The sequence below is a fragment of the Triticum aestivum genome, chromosome 3A (genome assembly GCF_018294505.1).
Source record: "Triticum aestivum cultivar Chinese Spring chromosome 3A, IWGSC CS RefSeq v2.1, whole genome shotgun sequence".
Taxonomy (NCBI): Eukaryota; Viridiplantae; Streptophyta; class Magnoliopsida; order Poales; family Poaceae; genus Triticum; species Triticum aestivum.
In genome coordinates, this window is record NC_057800.1 from 551,449,649 (window position 1) to 551,467,546 (window position 17,898).

The 17,898-nt window shown below is 46.7% G+C and overlaps 1 protein-coding gene across 1 annotated transcript; it reads right to left on the reverse strand.

Moving 5' to 3' along the window:
* Positions 1–359: 359 nt before the first annotated feature.
* On the reverse strand, positions 360–5,051 carry LOC123062167 (probable xyloglucan glycosyltransferase 1). The gene is made up of 5 exons (XM_044485539.1): positions 3,781–5,051; positions 2,653–2,961; positions 2,272–2,562; positions 2,061–2,174; positions 360–1,387 (listed from the first exon to the last, which is right to left on the reverse strand). The coding sequence occupies exons 1-5, from the start codon at positions 4,546–4,548 to the stop codon at positions 755–757; spliced, it is 2,115 nt and encodes a 704-aa protein (XP_044341474.1). The 5' UTR covers positions 4,549–5,051; the 3' UTR covers positions 360–754.
* Between the last annotated feature and the right edge of the window lie 12,847 nt (positions 5,052–17,898).

The window sequence follows — 17,898 nt, forward strand, 5'->3', positions numbered from 1 at the left end:
GTACACGTATGGTATTTCTCGTTGCCCAACTGCTCCGCTCCGCCAAAGCAGCGCAGCGCGGCAGTAGTAAAATGCAAGTGCCGAGCGAAGGCGACGGCATAACAGCAACAACAGTCCATCACGAAGGACAAATCACACACAGCAAATTTCCTATTCGCGGCCACATGGACTGCTCGCAGACGCACGGAGCAAAGCCCCTCAACTTAGGCCCTAATCGTCCTCTCACTGACAGTGACCAAAACGTCGGCCACCATCACAAGCCAAAAGTAGCAGCCAAACCATACACATTTCGCGTGTAAATCCTTCCTCAAAGTACACAGAAGCAGAAGCATTCCAATTAATCCATGGTGTGGTTGGTGTACCCAGAACAAGTATCACTCACTATGCATTCCAAAGTACTACATTACAGATGATGACGACAACAACAACAACAACAACAACAACAGTATCACTTCATTTGAAGGTAAACTGTCAAGAAGAAGAGAATTAACCCAATCTAGTTATCCACCGAAGACCCATCCATCGATTCTTACAAAAGAATTGGGACCTCACAGGCCGAGTCCCAAGCCATATATCTACAACCCCAACATTTCATTTTCATTTCATTCCATTTCAGCCTCTCTCTGATGATCATCAGCCAGAGCCACCTCTCGCGTTCGGTGATGCTTCAAATGGCACATTCCACGCGCTTCATCAAATGCAAAAAAGAGAAAACCCCATTATACTACTTGCTTGCTGTAGTATCCTATCATCATCACTCCACCTGCTCGCCGATGAGGTCGAGCCCGACGACCAAGAACGACACCCCCTGGAACAGAAGGAAGTAGAAATGTATGCCCTGAACCGAGAGCAGGCTGCGAGCTGCTGCTGTCAAGAGGAGGAAGGACAATGCTAGTTCTTTCCTGTATAACCTATTGTGTTTCTTCTTTTTAGGTTCCGATTTCGGGTACAATTCCTCCTTTGCTGCTAGGGAGTCGAGGTTGGGCGCGGACCCTACTCTCTGCTGCTTGGATTGCTTCTCGTTCTCGACGAGGGCGACGAGATCGCCCTCCGAAGACCGGCCGGATTTCTTGGTGACGACCCACTCGTAGGCGCTCCCGAGCTGGAACAGGCCGGAGATCATGGCGTTGAACTTGGTCACCGACATGGTGTTCTCAAACAGAAGGTAGGGGACGATGAATGGGAAGGACTTTGGGGCTGGGAGGATGTTGAGCAAGGACATGGTTGCTGGAATGTAGCACACCACCCAGGCAGGTAGCTCTGCTTCAGGAGCAAACATTGTCATTGGAAGTATGACGCAGAAGAGGGTGAATGAATAGAAGGGCAGAATCAGTTTTCGGAGGAGAAAGAAAAGGAATATCAAGTTGAATTTCTTCCAGAACCCAATCTGCAACAGAGGTAGGTAATGTCATTCAGTGGTACATAAATATATGGGGCAAACATTTGAAAACTAAGGGTGCTCATCAGGTGTAAGAATGTTGATCAAAACGGATTCGCGCATTTTTACAAACCACATAGGCCGATTGATTTTCCAGACTAATAGAGTTTGCCCAAAATTTGATAGTACTGTGTGATATTGACCAAATAAACTTCATTGCAATTTGCAAAATGTGAGGAGGCAATACATAAATGATGACCCTTGGTAAGAAGGGAATTTATCAAAGCGAGCGAGTCAAAATGTAAATCTAATTATAAGATTAAAATAGAACCATTAAACAATATGCGAGTTAAAATGATTTTAACTGACCAAACTTCAAGCGGAACAAAGTTTATACAACTGTATAATTTAGTCATGAAAACTTGCAAACATACGTCCTACTTGTGCTTCCTGGGAAATAATCAGCCTTGTAAATATTCATCCTGCGGATGTGACTTGTCATACTAATCAAACTGTACTTAATTAAGCAACTGAATGCAGCTAAAACCTTGTTAACCGCAAGAAAGGGACAAGCCTAAACCAAGTATACTTACAACAGAAGTAAATTTTGAAGTATAATGCAGTTCAACTCATCTTTTCCCCAAAAAAAGACTCATCTTCCAAAATATGCCTAAGTTCATACCTTCGATTTGATAATGTCCACAAAGCAGAGTCTAAACAACTGCATCGGACCAGAATGCCATCGATGCTGCTGTTTTCTGTATGCTTCATATGACTCCGGCAATTCGCACTGGCACTGAAAGGGAAATTCGTGTAGCACAGTTTGAATGATCAGTGAAGCTTCGAATACCATACAGAAAAGTCATAAACCACAAGAGAGGTTATTCAAGTACCTCAACGTCGTTAAGATAGAGAAACTTCCATCCCTTTAGATGTGCTCGGACAGCAATATCCATGTCTTCAACTGTCGTTCTCTCCATCCATCCTCCAGAGTCCTCGAGTGCCTTAATTCTCCACACTCCCGCGGTTCCGTTGAACCCGAAAAAATTGAGGAATGCCCCATTAACCTGCTGTTCCACCTCAAAGTGGAAGCACAGATTTATGTTTTGCAGCCTAGTTAACAAGTTCTCATCCTTGTTTACAAAAGACCACCTTGCCTGAACTAGTCCAACATCCTCTTTGCCCTGAAAGTCGCACACGCAGCTAGTCAGATGATAGAACTTTCATGGGCTCGTCATCATTAGATAAGAATGAATGTGAATTTTGAGCTATACCTTGAAATGGGGCACAGTTAGCTTCAGGAAGTCTTCTTGTGGTTGGAAATCAGCATCAAAGATAACAACAAACTCATAGTCTTTCACATAGCTGCAGTTCATGGCAGACTTGAGATTTCCAGCCTTGTAGCCATCACGAATCACCCGGTGCCGGTACAATATCCGGACACCCTCCCGTTGCCATTTCTCAACCTCCTCTCTGATGAGAGCAGAAGTCGCAGCATCATCAGAATCATCGAGCACCTGCACCAAGAAATTCGATCTCGGCCAGTCCAGATTGCAGACAGCTCCAATGGATTGCTGATACACCTGCAAACACGCATACAAATCAAAGGAATGAGCTAAAATTTGATTCAAGATTCATCATAGTTGCACAGATTATTCAATATTTCCCTGATTCAGTATTGTTCAAAATGAAGCCTACCATTAAAAAGAACAAGAACAATAACTAACTTAGGAGCATGAAACATTAAAAAGCATCATTAAACAAACAAGACTATAATGGAGTATTGAATAAGCGGCACCCTCATTTGACAGCAGCAAATGAATTGAATTGGCAGCCGCGTCTAAAATGTGTCTTGGGATGGAAAAGATAGACAAGCATAACTGGGATGTGCTTTAGAAACACTCTGAGCACCCCATCCCCAAAAATGGAACTCTTCAGCCCACATACTCCATTCCGGGATCGAATCTTCAACCAAACAGTTCATGATGACAACACCCAACACTCAGTAGTAGTAGTAGTAGCCATCACGTTAACCAACTAGTAGGAGCTTTGGTCAAAAAACAAGAGAAACCGTTTCAGTCCCAACTTGCAAGCAACACTCCAGTCCAGTCCCCAAAGTGATAGGGGCCAATATTTTGCGTTACTGGCACTGCAGCCAAGATGGATAACCCAATCTCAACTATCCACTGCATCCTATGGCTCTTATCTATCCGCCGGTTAATTTTCCGTCCCGGGATTGCAGCTCAAATCCGAATCTTTCGATGCCTGCGACCACCAATGCGGCGGCCGGCCGGGGCGGCCGACGCCCAATCCCAGGCCGCGACCTTGATTTCACCTTCAGGCACAGAAAAAATGGCAGGCGGAGAAGTGGAAATTCGTTTCTTTTGGTTTTTGTAGCTCACCTCCTTCTCGTTGCACATTGGAATCTGGACGAGCACCATGGGGAACTCCCCCTCCTCCTCCTCCTGGGCGCCGGCCTCGACGTCGTCCGAGCCTTTGCCGTTGCCGGCGGTGGCGGCGTTGGGCACGGGCCTGATCCCCCTGAGCTTGATCCAGAAGCAGCCGAGGCAGAGGATGAGGCGGTCGGCGCTCTGGATCATGAAGAGCACGACGCAGGCGTTGGTGAGGAACTGCAGCGCCGGGCCGAGGTAGGCGGCGCGGGCGCGCATCCAGGCCGCGTAGCCCGCGGCGAAGAGGCCCTCGACGGCCTCCAGGTCGGGGAGCGCGGCGAGGTGCCAGCCCTGGGCGTGCGCGGCGACGTCGGCGGCGAGGAGGAGCAGGGAGAGGAGGAGGGAGGCGCGGATGAAGCCGTAGAGCCTGGTGCGCAGCGCGGGCCTGCCGGCCCCCGGCCCCGGCGGCGCGCCGTCGGCGTCGGCGTCGGAGTCGGTCCGGCCCGCGGCCACCCGCCTGCGCGCGGCCGCCGCCACGGAGAGCGCGGCGGTGGCGGCGCCCGTGAGCTTCCCGGCGGCGCGGTGCGCCTTGAGGAGCAGCACCCAGGTGATCTGGCGCGCGTTCTTGCCGCGGCCGTCCTTGCCCCCCGCGGCGGGGGAGCCCGGCGGCGGCACCTCGGAGATGGCCCAGTCCGGGGTCTGCATCTTGACCACGACGGGCGTCCCCGTCACGCCGCCGGACACCCCTCCCCGCGCCTCCTGCCCCCACCACGGCGCCATTGCCGGCCCCGGACCCCAGATGCCGCCCCCTTGGCGGCTGCGGCTGTGGCTCCGGCCCCCCTCACCTCCTCATCAACACACACACACACACTCTCTGAGGCTAGGCTGGAGCTAGAGGTGGACGGACGCCAAGACGGAAGAAGAGACAGGGGAAGAAGGAAATGGCAGGAGGAAGGACGGGGACGGATGGCAGGCGGGCAGGCAGCAGCAGGATCCCACGCGCGCACGGAGCGTAGCGTAGCGTAGAGTGAGGCGCGGCAGCAGGGAGGAGTGAGGGGAGGAAGATGGAGGAAACAGCTCAGCTCTGAGTAGCTCACCACGTCGCGGCGGGGGATCCAATCCAACTTCCCCTCGGCTCAGCTCGGGACAAGCCGGGCCTTTATACATACACACCCCTACTCTCCCCTATGATTACCACACCGCCGCGAGCCGGGCGCGAGCACCACCGCCACCCCCGTAGAAAAGAGAAGAAAATTCAGAGCTCCTCTGGCTTCACTTTGGCCTCTGGTTCCAGCTGGAGACCAGAGTAGGAGTGGAGGACGGCTTTTAAGCAGCTATCCCTCCTCCATGAATAAATGTACTTCTATCTTATCTCTGTGATAGGTCAAAGATTTATAATTTTGATCAATTTTATAGAAAAGTGTAACCATATGTGACGTCAACTTGATATATTATGAAAGTACATTTCAAAGCGAATCTAATGATACTAATTCAGTGCCATAAATGCGACTATTTTTTCTATAAAGTTGATACTGCGGCAAAATCCAGATGTACACTTATTCCGCGGACGGACGGAGAGAGTAGCTCTCGCTCCCTGCCCAACGCTGGGCCCCGTTCGTCAGCTCGATTAACGTACTACTGTTAACATGAAGTTGGTATAATAATCCCCAGTTGGATTGGAAAGCAGCGGCGGGATTGACTAGTTAACGTGGAAACCATGGTGTTCTTGTCGTCGGGATCTGCAAATGGCAGCGGGACGACGCTTCCATCTACCGCGTGTCTGTGTCTCATTAGCATAAGAGTACTACTACTAGCATGGGTAACTTGACAAGAGCTTACTGTAGTTAGTTGTAAGCTGGAAGGGAAGGGGCGGCGAGTGCAACGGGACACGTGATGATGAGATGATTCGTTGCGTGGAGCCAGGACGGTGTCGGTGGCGACCCCCAGCCCCCAGCCCCAGCCCGGCCCACACACGTCCGGCCGTCTCCATCCCCATCCATCCATTCATCCACCGGTCCGGTCCGGTTCGGTTGGGGTTGGGGTTGGGTACTTTGGCTAGGTATATATCTCCAACGCGGACCTATAGAATAGGCATTGTGTTTGTCTGCAATGTGATATGAGAGTAAATCATCTAACTGTGCCGTACATCTTTTATAAAAGGAATTTAAGCATACCAGATAATTTTCATTTTAATCAGATCAAATTAATTATATTCCCATATATTTTAACTAAACAATAACGGACGACCTTTTTTGACATGATCTAAATATTTGCCTGCCGCGAAGGCACTTGTGTTGCACGTCCTGTGCTCCCATGTCCAGCAAGCTCAACGGCAATGAGCCTCACGAAGTGAAGCTACGAGATGTGAAGAATAGGACGTGGAACACGGCCCATATGAGATACCAGATGTGGTTGTCTGCCATCTCCTACTCTTCGTCGCCAGAGTCTGTCTTGTGGACAGCGTCAGACGTGGATGGACCGGCCTCGCGGTCGTTGCGGACGAGCGCAAACGGCATGGGTGGCGTGGTCGACGCGGAGCTGGCGACGTCCTACAACTGTGCCTCCTCTTCGTACACATCCGCGTCGATCTTCCTGAACAGTGTATCCCTCTCCGCCCGCAGGATGTGCAGCTACCAACACTAGCGGCGGATGTTGCAGGCGTTGTGGACCAGGAATCCCGGATCGTCTGCCACCATGGCCACGACGGTATTGTCGTTGGCCTGCTCACGGACGATTTGTCCCTCCGCGAGCTGGTGCTCGTCGAGGGGACAAAGTGTGTGGTGTTGTTCCTTCTACGCCTGTCGGCACACCGACACCAACGGCACCGGATGCTCTTCAGCCATTACAACGTCGAAGTATGCCTGCACCTGCTCCAAGGTGAAGCCAACATGGCCCGGTGCTGGCGGTGGCGCCGGCTCGTTCGTACATCATCTCGTTGTCGTCCCTGACCTCCGGTGAGCTCGCCGACAAGCCTTGCTCTGTCTGATTCGCAAGGTTGGCTTGCCAGACGACCGCAATGCCAGCCAACTCGTGATTTTGCTTCGTTGAGAGGCTCTCCCACATTACTCTATAGCTCGCAGCCATAGTGGAGGTGGTGCGGTACGGATCATGCCGGCCCTGGCCTTGTTATAAACAGTGGGCGATGGTCAGGCCAAGCGTCAGGTTATTCAATGTGGGGCGCGTCACTTGGTTTCTCAAACTGCCACGCATGTTCAGTGCCGACAATGAAGGAAATATGCCCTAGAGGCAATAATAATGTTATTATTTTATTTCCTTATACCATGATAAATGTTTATTATTCATGCTAGAATTGTATTATCCGGAAACATAATACTTATGTGAATACATAGACAAACAGAGTGTCACTAGTATGCCTCTACTAGACTAGCTCGTTAATCAAAGATGGTTATGTTTCCTAACCATAGACAAAGAGTTGTTATTTGATTAACGGGATCACATCATTAGGAGAATGATGTGATTGACATGACTCATTCCATTAGCTTAGCACCCGATCATTTAGTATGTTGCTATTGCTTTCTTCATGACTTATACATGTTCATATGACTATGAGATTATGCAACTCCCGTTTGCCGGAGGAACACTTTGTGTGCTACCAAACGTCACAACGTAACTGGGTGATTATAAAGGAGCTCTACAGGTGTCTCCAAAGGTAAATGTTGGGTTGGCGTATTTCGAGATTAGGATTTGTCACTCCGATTGTCGGAGAGGTATCTCTGGGCCCTCTCGGTAATGCACATCACATAAGCCTTGCAAGCATTGCAACTAATGAGTTAGTTGCAAGATGATGTATTACAAAACGAGTAAAGAGACTTGCCGGTAACGAGATTGAACTAGGTATTAAGATACCGACGATCGAATCTCGGACAAGTAACATACCGGTGACAAAGGGAACAACGTATGTTGTTATGCGGTCTGACCGATAAAGATCTTCATAGAATATGTAGGAGCCAATATGAGCATCCAGGTTCCACTATTGGTTATTGATCGGAGACATGTCTCGGTCATGTCTACATTGTTCTCGAACCCGTAGGGTCCGCACGCTTAAGGTTTCGATGACAGTTACATTATGAGTTTATGAGTTTTGATGTACCGAAGTTAGTTCGGAGTCCCGGATGTGATCACGGACATAACGAGGAGTCTCGAAATGGTCGAGACATAAAGATTGATATATTGGACGGCTATATTCGGACACCGGAAGTGTTCCGGGTGATTTCGGAGAAAACCGGAGTACCGGAGGGTTACCGGACCCCCCCCCCCGGGAGAAGTAATGGGCCATATGGGCCTTAGTGGAGAAAGAGAAGGGCAGCCAGGGTGGGCCACGCGCCTCCTCCCCCCTAGTCTGAATTGGACTAGGAGAGGGGGGCGGCGCCCTCCTTTCCTTCTCCCTCCCCACTTCCTTCCCCCTCCTAGTAGGAGTCCTACTCCTACTAGGAGGAGGACTCCTCCTTGGCGCGCCTATAGGGCCGGGCGGCCTCCTCCCCTTGCTCCTTTATATACGGGGGCAGGGGGCACCCCTAGACACACAAGTTGATCCACGTGATCGTTTTCTTAGCCGTGTGCGGTGCCCCCTTCCACCATAATCCTCGATAATATTGTAGCGGTGCTTAGGCGAAGCCCTCCGACGGTAGTACATCAAGATCGTCACCACGCCGTCGTGCTGACGGAACTCTACCCCGACACTTTGCTGGATCGGAGTCCGGGGATCGTCATCGAGTTGAACGTGTGCTAAAACTCGGAGGTGTCGTAGTTTCGGTGCTTGATCGGTCGGGCCGTGAAGACGTACGACTACATCAACCGCGTTGTGCTAACGCTTCCGCTATCGGTATACAAGGGTACGTAGATCACACTCTCCCCTCTCGTTGCTATGCATCACCATGATCTTGCGTGTGCGTAGGAAAATTTTGTAATTACTACGTTCCCCAACAGATTTCACAAGAGAACCAAGCACATCAAGAGATGCTTCAATTCCATCCGGGATCTAGTCCAGGTGGGAGACATAGAGATTTGTAAGATACATACGGATCTGAATATTGCAGACCCGCTGACTAAGCCTCTTCCACGAGCAAAACATGATCAACACCAAAGCTCAATGTGAAGGAAATATGCCCTAGAGGCAATAATAAAGTTATTATTTATTTCCTTATAATCATGATAAATGTTTATTATTCATGCTAGAATTGTATTAACCGGAAACATAATACATGTGTGAATACATAGACAAACAAAGTGTCACTATTATGCCTCTACTTGACTAGCTCGTTAATCAAAGATGGTTATGTTTCCTAACCATGAACAATGAGTTGTTATTTGATTAACGAGGTCACATCATTAGTTGAATGATCTGATTGACATGACCCATTCCATTAGCTTAGCACCCGATCGTTTAGTATGTTGCTATTGCTTTCTTCATAACTTATACATGTTCCTATAACTATGAGATTATGCAACTCCCGTTTGCCGGAGGAACACTTTGGGTGCTACCAAACGTCACAACGTAACTGGGTGATTATAAAGGAGCATTACAGGTGTCTTCAAAGGTAGATGTTGGGTTGGCGTATTTTGAGATTAGGTTTTGTCACTCCGATTGTCGGAGAGGTATCTCTGGGCCCTCTCGGTAATGCACATCACATAAGCCTTGCAAGCATTGCAACTAATGAGTTAGTTGCGGGATGATGTATTACAGAACGAGTAAAGAGACTTGCCGGTAACGAGATTGAACTAGGTATTGGATACCGACGATCGAATCTCGGGCAAGTAACATACCGATGACAAAGGGAACAACGTATGTTGTTATGCGGTCTGACCGATAAAGATCTTCGTAGAATATGTAGGAGCCAATATGGGCATCCAGGTCCCGCTATTGGTTATTGACCGGAGACATGTCTCGGTCATGTCTACATTGTTCTCGAACCCGTAGGGTCCGCACGCTTAAGGTTACGATGACAGTTATATTATGAGTTTATGCATTTTGATGTACCGAAGGTTGTTCGGAGTCCCGGATGTGATCACGGACATGACGAGGAGTCTCGAAATGGTCGAGACGTAAAGATTAATATATTGGAAGCCTATGTTTGGATATCGGAAGTGTTCCGGGTGAAATCGGGATTTTACCGGAGTACCGGGAAGGTTACCGGAACCCCCAGGGAGCTAAATGGGCCATGATGGGCCTTAGTGGAAAAGAGAAGAGGCAGCCCTACATGGGCTGCGCGCCTCCCCCTTCCCCTAGTCCTATTAGGACTAGGAGAGGTGGCCGGCCCCCTCTCTCTCTTTTCCCCCTCCGCGAATCCTATTCCAACTAGGATTGGTGGGGGAATCCTACTCCCAAAGGGAGTAGGACTCTCCTGGCGCACCCCTTGTGGCCGGCCAGCCTCCCCCCCTTTGGTCCTTTATATACTGAGGTAGAGGCACCCTAGAACACACAAGTTGATCCACGTGATCTATTCCTTAGCCGTGTGCGGTGCCCCCAGCCACCATAGTCCTCGATAATACTCTACCGGAGTTTAGGCGAAGCCCTGCTGCTGTAGTACATCAAGATCGTCACCACGCCGTCGTGCTGACGGAACTCTTCCCCGACACTTTGCTAGATCGGAGTCCGGGGATCGTCATCGAGCTGAATGTGTGCTCGAACTCGGAGGTGCCGTAGTTTCGGTGCTTGATCGGTTGGATTGTGAAGACGTACGACTACTTCCTCTATGTTGCGTCAATGCTTCCGCAGTCGGTCTGCGTGGGTACGTAGACAACACTCTCCATCTCGTTGCTATGCATCACATGATCTTGCGTGTGCCTAGGAAATTTTTTAAAATTACTATGAAACCCAACAGTGGCATCCGAGCCTAGGTTATTTATGTTGATGTTATATGCACGAGTAGAACACAAGTGAGTTGTGGGCGATATAAGTCATACTGCCTACCAGCATGTCATACTTTGGTTTGGCGGCATTGTTGGACAAGACGACCCGGACCAACATTACGCGTACGCTTACGCGAGACCGGTTCCCCCGACGTGCTTTGCACATAGGTGGCTTGCAGGCGACTGTCTCTCCAACTTTAGTTGAACCAAGTATGGCTACGCCCGGTCCTTGCGAAGGTTAAAACGGAGTCTATTTGACAAACTATCGTTGTGGATTTGATGCGTAGGTGAGATTGGTTCTTGCTTAAGCCCGTAGCAGCCACGTAAAACTTGCAACAACAAAGTAGAGGACGTCTAACTTGTTTTTGCAGGGCATGTTGTCATGTGATATGGTCAAGACATGATGCTGAATTTTATTGTATGAGATGATCATGTTTTGTAACCGAGTTATCGGCAACTGGCAGGAGCCATATGGTTGTCGCTTTATTGTATGCAATGAAATCGCGATGTAATGCTTTACTTTATTACTAAGCGGTAGTGATAGTCGTGGAAGCATAAGCTTGGCGATACGACAACGATGCTACAATGGAGATCAAGGTGTCATGCCGGTGACGATGGTGATCACGACGGTGCTTCGGAGATGGAGATCACAAGCACAAGATGATGATGGCCATATCATATCACTTATATTGATTGCATGTGATGTTTATCCTTTTATGCATCTTATCTTGCTTTGATTGACGATAGCATTATAAGATGATCTCTCACTAAATTATCAAGAAGTGTTCTCCCTGAGTATGCACCGTTGCGAAAGTTCTTCATGCTGAGACACCACGTGATGATCGGGTGTGATAGGTTCTACGTTCAAATACAACGGGTGCAAAACAGTTGCACACGCGGAATACTCAGGTTATACTTGACGAGCCAAGCATATACAGATATGGCCTTGGAACACAGAGACCGAAAGGTCGAGCGTGAATCATATAGTAGATATGATCAACATAATGATGTTCACCATTGAAAACTACTCCATCTCACGTGATGATCGGTTATGATTTAGTTGATTTGGATCACGTAATCACTTAGAGGATTAGAGGGATGTCTATCTAAGTGGGAATTCTTTAAACTTGATTAACTGAACTTAAATTTATCATGAAACTTAGTACCTGATTAGTATCTTGCTTGTTTATGTTTGATTGTAGATAGATGGCTCGTGCTGTTCTTCCATTGAATTTTAATGCGTTCCTTGAGAAAGCAAAGTTGAAAGATGATGGTAGCAATTACACGGACTGGGTCCGTAACTTGAGGATTATCCTCATTGCTGCACAGAAGAATTACGTCCTGGAAGCACCGCTGGGTGCCAGGCCTGCTGCAGGAGCAACGCCAGATGTTATGAACGTCTGGCAGAGCAAAGCTGATGACTACTCGATAGTTCAGTGTGCCATGCTTTACGGCTTAGAATCGGGACTTCAACGATGTTTTGAACGTCATGGAGCATATGAGATGTTTCAGGAGTTGAAGTTAATATTTCACCCGGATTGAGAGATATGAAGTCTCCAATAAGTTCTATAGCTGCAAGATGGAGGAGAACAGTTCTGTCAGTGAGCATATACTCAAAATGTCTGGGTATAATAATCACTTGATTCAATTGGGAGTTAATCTTCCTGATGATAGCGTCATTGACAGAATTCTTCAATCACTGCCACCAAGCTACAAAAGCTTCGTGATGAACTATAATATGCAAGGGATGAACAAGACTATTCTCGAGCTCTTCGCGATGCTGAAAGCTGCGGAGGTAGAAATCAAGAAGGAGCATCAAGTGTTGATGGTCAGCAAGACCACTAGTTTCAAGAAAAAGGGCAAAGGGAAGAAGAAGGGGAACTTCAAGAAGAACAGCAAACAAGTTGCTACTCAAGAGAAGAAACCCAAACCTGGACCTAAGCCTGAAACTGAGTGTTTCTATTGCAAGCAGACTGGTCACTGGAAGCGGAACTGCCCCAAGTATTTGGCGGGTAAGAAGGATGGCAAGGTGAACAAAGGTATATGTGATATACATGTTATTGATGTGTACCTTACTAATGCTCGCAGTAGCACCTGGATATTTGATACTGGTTCTGTTGCTAATATTTGCAACTTAAAACAGGGACTATGGATCAAGCAAAGATTGGTTAAGGACGAGGTGACGATGCGCGTGGGAAACGGTTCCAAAGTCGATGTGATCGCAGTCGGCACGCTACCTCTACATCTACCTTCGGGATTAGTATTAGACCTAAATAATTGTTATTTGGTGCCAGCGTTAAGCATGAACATTATATCTGGATCTTGTTTGATGCGAGACGGTTATTCATTTAAATCAGAGAATAATGGTTGTTCTATTTATATGAGTAATATCTTTTATGGTCATGCACCCTTGAAGAGTGGTCTATTCTTGTTGAATCTCGATAGTAGTAACACACATATTCATAATGTTGAAGCCAAAAGATGCAGAGTTGATAATGAGAGTGCAACTTATTTGTGGCACTGTCGTTTAGGTCATATCGGTGTAAAGCGCATGAATAAACTCCATTCTGATGGACTTTTGGAACCACTTGATTATGAATCACTTGGTACTTGCGAACCGTGCCTCATGGGCAAGATGACCAAAACACCGTTCTCCGGTACTATGGAGAGAGCAACAGATTTGTTGAAAATCATACATACAGATGTATGTGGTCCGATGAATATTGAGGCTCGTGGCGGATATCGTTATTTTCTCACCTTCACAGATGATTTAAGCAGATATGGGTATATCTACTTAATGAAACATAAGTCTGAAACATTTGAAAAGTTCAAGGAATTTCAGAGTGAAGTTGAAAATCATCGTAACAAGAAAATAAAGTTTCTACGATCTGATCGTGGAGGAGAATATTTGAGTTACGAGTTTGGTGTACATTTGAAAAATTGTGGAATAGTTTCGCAACTCACGCCACCCGGAACACCACAGCGTAATGGTGTGTCCGAACGTCGTAATCGTACTTTACTAGATATGGTGCGATCTATGATGTCTCTTACTGATTTATCGCTATCGTTTTGGGGATACGCTCTAGAGACGGCCGCATTCACGTTAAATAGGGCACCATCAAAATCCGTTGAGACGACGCCTTATGAACTGTGGTTTGGCAAGAAACCAAAGTTGTCGTTTCTGAAAGTTTGGGGCTGCGATGCTTATGTGAAAAAAAACTTCAACCTGATAAGCTCGAACCCAAATCGGAGAAATGTGTCTTCATAGGATATCCAAAGGAAACTATTGGATACACCTTCTATCACAGATCTGAAAGACTTTTGTTGCTAAATTCGGAAACTTTCTAGAGAAGGAGTTTCTCTCGAAAGAAGTGAGTGGGAGGAAAGTAGAACTTGACGAGGTAACTATACCTGCTCCCTTATTGGAAAGTAGTACATTACAGAAAACTGTTTCTGCGACACCTACACCAGTCAGTGAGGAAGCTAATGATGATGATCATGAAACTTCAGAACAAGATACTACTGAACCTCGTAGATCAACCAGAGTAAGATCCGCACCAGAGTGGTACGGTAATCCTGTTCTGGAAGTCATGTTATTAGATCATGATGAACCTACGAACTATGAAGAAGCAATGGTGAGCCCAGATTCCGCAAAGTGGCTTGAAGCCATGAAATCTGAGATGGGATCCATATATGAGAACAAAGTATGGACTTTGGTTGACTTGCCCGATGATCGGCAAGCAATTAAGAATAAATGGATCTTCAAGAAGAAGACTGACGCTGACGGTAATGTTACTGTCTACAAAGCTCGACTTCTCGCAAAAGGTTTTCGGCAAGTTCAAGGGATTGACTACGATGAGACCTTCTCACCCGTAGCGATGCTTAAGTCTGTCCGAATCATGTTAGCAATTGCCGCATTTTATGATTATGAAATTTGGCAGATGGATGTCAAAACTGCATTCCTGAATGGATTTCTGGAAGAAGAGTTGTATATGATGCAACCAGAAGGTTTTGTCGATCCAAAGGGAGCTAACAAAGTGTGCAAGCTCCGGCGATCCATTTATGGACTGGTGCAAGCCTCTCGGAGTTGGAATAAACGTTTTGATAGTGTGATCAAAGCATTTGGTTTTATACAGACTTTCGGAGAAGCCTGTATTTACAAGAAAGTGAGTGGGAGCTCTGTAGCATTTCTGATATTATATGTGGATGACATATTGTTAATTGGAAATAATATAGAATTTCTGGATAGCATAAAGGGATACTTGAATAAGAGTTTTTCAATGAAAGACCTCGGTGAAGCTGCTTACATATTAGGCATAAAGATCTATAGAGATAGATCAAGACGCTTAATTGGACTTTCACAAACAACATACCTTCACAAAATTTTGAAGAAGTTCAAAATGGATCAAGCAAAGAAAGGATTCTTGCCTGTGTTACAAGGTGTGAAATTGAGTAAGACTCAATGCCCGACCACTGCAGAAGATAGAGAGAATATGAAAGATGTTCCCTATGCATCAGCAATAGGATCTATCATGTATGCAATGCTGTGTACCAGACCTGATGTGTGCCTTGCTATAAGTCTAGCAGGGAGGTACCAAAGTAATCCAGGAGTGGATCACTGGACAGCGGTCAAGAACATTCTGAAATACCTGAAAAGGACTAAGGATATGCTTCTCGTATATGGAGGTGACAAAGAGCTCGTCGTAAAAGTTTACGTTGATGCAAGCTTTGACACTGATCCGGACGATTCTAAATCGCAAACTGGATACGTGTTTACATTAAACGGTGGAGCTTTCAGTTGGTGCAGTTCTAAACAAAGCGTCGTAGCGGGATCTACATGTGAAGCGGAGTACATAGCTGCTTCGGAAGCAGCAAATGAAGGAATCTGGATGAAGGAGTTCATATCCAATCTAGGTGTCATACCTAGTGCATCGGGTCCAATGAAAATCTTTTGTGACAATACTGGTGCAATTGCCTTGGCAAAGGAATCCAGATTTCACAAGAGAACCAAGCACATCAAGAGACGCTTCAATTCCATCCGGGATCTAGTCCAGGTGGGAGACATAGAGATTTGCAAGATACATACGGATCTGAATGTTGCAGACCCATTGACTAAGCCTCTTCCACGAGCAAAACATGATCAGCACCAAGGCTCCATGGGTGTTAGAATCATTACAGTGTAATCTAGATTATTGACTCTAGTGCAAGTGGGAGCCTGAAGGAAATATGCCCTAGAGGCAATAATAAAATTATTAATTATTTCCTTATAATCATGATAAATGTTTATTATTCATGCTAGAATTGTATTAACCGGAAACATAATACATGTGTGAATACATAGACAAACAAAGTGTCACTAATATGCCTCTACTTGACTAGCTCGTTAATAAAAGATGGTTATATTTCCTAACCATGAACAATGAGTTGTTATTTGATTAACGAGGTCACATCATTAGTTGAATGATCTGATTGACATGACCCATTCCATTAGCTTAGCACCCGATCGTTTAGTATGTTGCTATTGCTTTCTTCATAACTTATACATGTTCCTATAACTATGAGATTATGCAACTCCCGTTTGCCGGAGGAACACTTTGGGTGCTACCAAATGTCACAACGTAACTGGATGATTATAAAGGAGCATTACAGGTGTCTCCAAAGGTAGATGTTGGGTTGGCGTATTTCAAGATTAGGTTTTGTCACTCCGATTGTCGGAGAGGTATCTCTGGGCCCTCTCGTTAATGCACATCACATAAGCCTTGCAAGCATTGCAACTAATGAGTTAGTTGCAGGATGATGTATTACAGAACGAGTAAAGAGACTTGCCGGTAACGAGATTGAACTAGGTATTGGATACCGATGATCGAAACTCGGGCAAGTAACATACCGATGACAAAGGGAACAACGTATGTTGTTATGCGGTCTGACCGATAAAGATCTTCGTAGAATATGTAGGAGCCAATATGGGCATCCAGGTCCTGCTATTGGTTATTGACCGGAGACATGTCTCGGTCATGTCTACATTGTTCTCGAACCCGTAGGGTCCGCACGCTTAAGGTTACGATGACAGTTATATTATGAGTTTATGCATTTTTTATGTACCGAAGGCTGTTTGGAGTCCCGGATGTGATCACGGACATGACGAGGAGTCTTGAAATGGTCGAGACGTAAAGATTGATATATTGGAAGCCTATGTTTGGATATCGGAAGTGTTCCGGGTGAAATCGGGATTTTACCGGAGTACCGGGAAGGTTACCGGAACCCCCCGGGAGCTAAATGGGCCATGATGGGCCTTAGTGGAAAAGAGAAGAGGCAGCCCTACATGGGCTGCGCGCCTCCCCCTTCCCCTAGTCCTATTAGGACTAGGAGAGGTGGCCGGGCCCCTCTCTCTCTCTTTTCCCCCTCCGCGAATCCTATTCCAACTAGGATTGGGGGGGGGGATCCTACTCCCAAAGGGAGTAGGACTCTCCTGGCGCACCCCTTGTGGCCGGCCAGCCTCCCCCCTTTGGTCCTTTATATACTGAGGTAGAGGCACCCTAGAACACACAAGTTGATCCACGTGATCTATTCCTTAGCCGTGTGCGGTGCCCCCAGCCACCATAGTCCTCGATAATACTCTATCGGAGTTTAGGCGAAGCCCTGCTGCTGTAGTACATCAAGATCGTCACCACGCCGTCGTGCTGACGGAACTCTTCCCCGACACTTTGCTGGATCGGAGTCCGGGGATCATCATCGAGCTGAACGTGTGCTCGAACTCGGAGGTGTCGTAGTTTCGGTGCTTGATCGGTTGGATCGTGAAGACGTACGACTACTTCCTCTACGTTGCGTCAACGCTTCCGCAGTCGGTCTGCGTGGGTACGTAGACAACACTCTCCCATCTCGTTGTTATGCATCACATGATCTTTCGTGTGCGTAGGAAATTTTTTGAAATTACTACGAAACCCAACACAATGGGTGTTAGAATCATTATTGTGTAATCTAGATTATTGACTCTAGTGCAAGTGGGAGACTGAAGGAAATATGCCCTAGAGGCAATAATAATGTTATTATTTTATTTCCTTATATCATGATAAATGTTTATTATTCATGCTAGAATTGTATTATCCGGAAACATAATACTTGTGTGAATACATAGACAAACTAAACGTCACTAGTATGCCTCTACTTGACTAGCTCATTAATCAAAGATGGTTATGTTTCCTAACCATAGATATGTGTTGTCATTTGATTAACGAGATCACATTATTGGGAGAATGATGT

What these genes read in the sequence shown, in the direction of transcription:
- LOC123062167 (XM_044485539.1), bottom strand. Translation starts at nt 4,548, where the DNA reads ATGGCGCCGTGGTGGGGGCAGGAGGCGCGGGGAGGGGTGTCCGGCGGC. An exon ending in TCTATCTTAACGACGTTGAG is followed by an intron (nt 2,175 to 2,271) that starts GTACTTGAATAA and finishes TTTCCCTTTCAG; the next exon opens with TGCCAGTGCGAATTGCCGGA. An exon ending in TGGACATTATCAAATCGAAG is followed by an intron (nt 1,388 to 2,060) that starts GTATGAACTTAG and finishes CCTCTGTTGCAG; the next exon opens with ATTGGGTTCTGGAAGAAATT.